The sequence below is a fragment of the Lepidothrix coronata genome, unplaced genomic scaffold (genome assembly GCF_001604755.1).
Source record: "Lepidothrix coronata isolate B3197 unplaced genomic scaffold, Lepidothrix_coronata-1.0 Scaffold366, whole genome shotgun sequence".
Lineage (NCBI taxonomy): Eukaryota > Metazoa > Chordata > Aves > Passeriformes > Pipridae > Lepidothrix > Lepidothrix coronata.
The window spans coordinates 47,919-52,000 of NW_016690546.1; the positions used below are offsets into that span (position 1 = coordinate 47,919).

The 4,082-nt window shown below is 71.0% G+C and overlaps 2 protein-coding genes across 2 annotated transcripts in view; both read right to left on the bottom strand.

The window, feature by feature from the left end:
• Positions 1-1,061, bottom strand: part of MIOX (myo-inositol oxygenase) — a 3,868-nt gene extending 2,807 nt beyond the window's left edge. Inside the window, exon 1 of the mRNA XM_017838886.1 lies at positions 988-1,061. Within this exon, the coding sequence (XP_017694375.1) occupies positions 988-1,005 (18 nt within the window). The 5' untranslated portion in view covers positions 1,006-1,061. The remainder of the gene's footprint in view (positions 1-987) is intronic.
• A 2,232-nt stretch (positions 1,062-3,293) lies between these two features.
• Positions 3,294-4,082, bottom strand: part of ADM2 (adrenomedullin 2) — a 3,869-nt gene continuing 3,080 nt past the window's right edge. Inside the window, exon 2 of the mRNA XM_017838879.1 lies at positions 3,294-3,783. Coding sequence (XP_017694368.1) covers positions 3,294-3,783 — 490 coding nt within the window. The remainder of the gene's footprint in view (positions 3,784-4,082) is intronic.

Sequence of the window (4,082 nt, forward strand, 5' to 3'; positions counted from 1 at the left end):
CGGCACCGAGGGAAGACCTGGACACACGGGGTCACCTGGTGCTGTGCGGGGTCACAGGGTCACACGGTGTCACACTGTCACAGACCATCAGAGTCAGTGTCCCACAAAATCACACACTGTCACACACTGTCACACCCTCACATTCTCACATAAAATCACACATTGTCACACACTATCACACACATTGTCACTCATTGTCACACACTGTCACACACTGTCACATTGTCACCCATTGTCACACACTGTCACACACATTGTCACCCATTGTCACACACTCTCACACACTGTCACATTGTCACCCATTGTCACACACTCTCACACACATTGTCACCCATTGTCACACACTCTCACACACTGTCACATTGTCACCCATTGTCACACACTGTCACACACATTGTCACCCATTGTCCCACACTCTCACACACTGTTCCCCCAAGGCACAGAGGGGACCCAGGGGTGCTGCCCCTGATCCCAAGGTGGGTTCCAGCCCAGGGTGCCACTGGGTGGGGGCAGCAGCTCTGGACCCTGGGGGGGTCCCTGCATGGCCCCAGGGGTGCTGTGGGACCCCCCCAGACCCTGCAGCCCCCCAGGGCTGACACTGACCCCCCACCATTGCCTGGTGGGGAGAGAGCAGCTCCCCATGGTTGTGGGACCCCCCTCCCGCTTGGGGGGTAACCATTGGGCTGGGACCCCCTCGGGGTGGAGTCCCCTGGGAGTGGTCCCCCATGGCACTGGGACCCCCTCGGGGTGGTGTCCCCATGGGGCAGGTCCCTCATGGGGTGACACCGCCACTGCAGGGAGGATGTGGCTGAGGGGTCCCCTCTGCCCCCCAGGTTTGGGGTGACACAGGTAGGTCTGTCCCACCCCCAAATGTGGGGTGACACAGCTGTGTCTGCCCCCCAGATTTGGGGTGCTGGGGCTGACCCCAAATGTGGGGTGTGTCTGCCCCCCAGGTAAGTGGCCCCGGCCCCCCCTGCCCACACTCACCTCCTGGAGGCTCCTCATGGTGGCTCCGGGGGGCTCCCAAGCTGCTGGGCGGCCGCGGGACCCCCGGTTTTGTGCTGGGGGGCGGCGCGGGGGGGCCCCGCCCGGCCCGGCGGGGACAATCGGTGACCAGTTAACCCGCCCCGGTTAATGTTTGACCCCGCGCCCGGCCGGGGGGCTGCGGCTCCCGGGGGGGGGCTGGGGGACCCCCAGCCCGGCCCCGAGCTGGGGACACCCTCCCCGACATGGGGACCCCCGGGTTGGGCCCCCCCGGCCCCGCTGCCCGCGGTGACCCCTCGGTGGGGGCACAGAGTGACCTCCGGGGACACGGGGAGCGGTACCGGCCCCGCGGCCCCGGGGCCAAGGGGCACTTGGGGGGGGACTGGGGGGCACAGCGGGAGGGCAGCGGTCCGATGTGGCACCCACCACGTGGCCACGGGGACCCCGAGTGCCCGAGGGGGCATCGCGGGGGGCGGGCACGGACACGGCCGGGCAGGGGAGTGTCCCCTCCGGGGCCCGCACGTGTGCGCGGGGGTGGCACACACACGTGTGCGGGAGGGTGTTGCTGTTCCCGCTGTCCCCACGCCTGTCCCCGCACCCCTGCGGGTGCCGTCACCCTCGCCCATCACCTCCTGCCCCCGGGACCCACCCCTGGCCACGGCAGCCCCTCGCCCCCCGCCCGCCCCCCGTGCCCGATCCCCCCGGGAACACCGCGCTCCATCCCAGGCTCCTCCTCACTCGCTTTATTCCACACAGACCAGAATTCCCGGCGGGAAGCAGCGACGCTCCGAGATGCGCGACACGATCGGGTCAGGCACCCGCCGGGACAGCCGGGGGAGGGGGCGAGGGGGTGACGGTCCCCACGCGCCCCTCGGGTCCCCCCCTGCCTCTTCTCTGGAGCCTCCTGGGACACCCGTGGGAACGACGTGGCTCCGGGTGGCACCCGTGGGATCCTGTCCTGGGGGCCTCCCGTGACACCGAGGGGATCCCGACCCAGGGAGCTCCTGTGACACCCATGGAATGGGCGCGACTCCAGGTGACCCCCTCGTCCCAAGAAACTCATGAGACATCCTGTTCCAGACCCCCTCGTGGCACCCCTGCCCCAGGAACATCCCTGGAAATCCATGGGACACCACATCCCGCCCTGGGAAGGAGGAGAGGGGGACCCAGGGCAGCACCCGGGACTGCTGAGGGCTGGGGGCTCCAGGGAATAGGGGTGCTCTGGGGGATTGGGATGCTCCTGGGGGATTGGGGTGTTCCTGAGGGATTAGGGGTGCTTGGGGGGGACTGGGGTGCTCCTGGGGATTGGGTTGCTCTGAGGGGCTGAGTGTGCTCTGTGGTGGGGTTGGGGGTGCTCCTGGGGGGCTGGGGGTGCTCCTGGGGGGCTGGCCAAGTTGCTCCCAGGATGGGGCTCTGGGAGGGTGACCTGGGGTCGCACATCCCTGTCCCACCAGGCCACAGGGTGCCACTGGGCCCCTGGGGTGACACCAGCACTCCGGGGTGACAGAGATAACCAGGGTTCCCTCAGGTCCGTGGGCCTCCACCCCGTGCCAGCACCCACTGAGCCCGTGGGAACACGATGTGGGTGCCCCCGAGGGTGAGCCAGGGGACGGGGGGGGGGACACAGGGCAGGGACAGGAGCAGCCATCTCACCCTGGGCAGGCCCGGGGATCCCGGGGGAGGACAAGAGGTGCTGGGGGTGCCCTGGGGGTGTCACGGGGGTGTGTCCGTGCGTGCCGTGGCGGGCACTGGATCGCTGAGTCAGCGGGACCGCGGCCGGGGGCAGCGTGGCCGGGGGGTCTTGCACAAGGCGCCGGCGCTGCTGCGCTCAGCGGGATCCCCGGTGGCCCTTGGACCCGCCCCGGACGGACCGGCCACTGCCAGACAGCGCGGGTCACCACGGGCCACCACCAGGGGCCACCCTGAGCCACCAAGAGTCACTACGGGCCACCACCAGTCACTACGGGCCACTGCCGGTCACTGTGGGCCACGGCCGGCCACCACGGGTGACCTCGGTCACCACGGGCCACCGTCACTCAGCGATGGGCCACCTCGGGCCACCGCCAGCTCCTGCGGGGCATCACAGCCCACCATGGACCACCGCTGGCCACCATCTCCCAGCCCCGGGTCCTCTCTGCTCCCTGGGGTCCGGCTCAGGAGGTTCTCACGGCAGGAGCCCCCCGGGGACCCCCCCAGCCCCCGGCGTGGCCTCGGGCGGCCGGTGCGGAGGAGCCCAGCCGCGTGTGCCCGTGGAAGCGCTTTAGTGGGTCCCGCGGGGCAGGGCGGGGGGCGCGGGGCCCCCTCCCCGCTCAGCCGTAGCTGTGGGGGCTGTTGGGGTTCATGGGGGACGAGTCCCGGCGCCCCGACTGGCCCCGCAGCTGCCACAGGCGGTGGCTCAGGTTCTGCACCTGGCACGTGCCCAGCACGCAGCCCACCCGCACCGGGTGCCCCCCGGCGTGGCGTCGGTGCCGGGGGTCCCGCCGGGGGTCCCGCCGCCGGTCGTGCCGCAGGAGGAGGCGCTGGACGCGCCACGGGGGCCGCCGGCGGGCGAGCAGTCTGTGCCGGGGGGCCGGGCGGGCACCGCGCCGGGGGGCGACCCACGGGCCGTGCCGGGGGTCCGGGGGTCGGTGCCGGTGGTCCAGGGGTCGGTGCCGGTGGTCCAGGGGTCGGTGCCGGGGGTCCGGGGGTCGGTGCCGCGGGGTCCTGGCGGGCGGCGGCAGCAGCGCGTGGGGCTCGGGGCCAGGGGGGTCCCCGAAAAGAGAAGGGATCAGCTCCGGGGGTCTCCGGGCCGGCGAGTCCCTGCAAGAGAGAAGGGGCAGCGTCGTGGCGGGGGGGCAGCGCTGTGGCACCCGGGGAGGGGAGGGTGGCACCGGGACAGCGGGAGAACGGCGGGGACGCGGGGGCACCGCGTGTGCCCGGGGCTGCCAGAGGAGGAGGAGGAGGCAGAAAGGGGGAGGAGGACGAGGACGAGGAGGAGGAGAAGGAGGAGGAGGCAGCAGCCAGGGCAGGGGAGCCGATACCTGCAGCCACACACGTACTGCCAGCGCGGGCACACGCGTGTGCCAACGCACGCACTCTGTAACCACACACACACACAC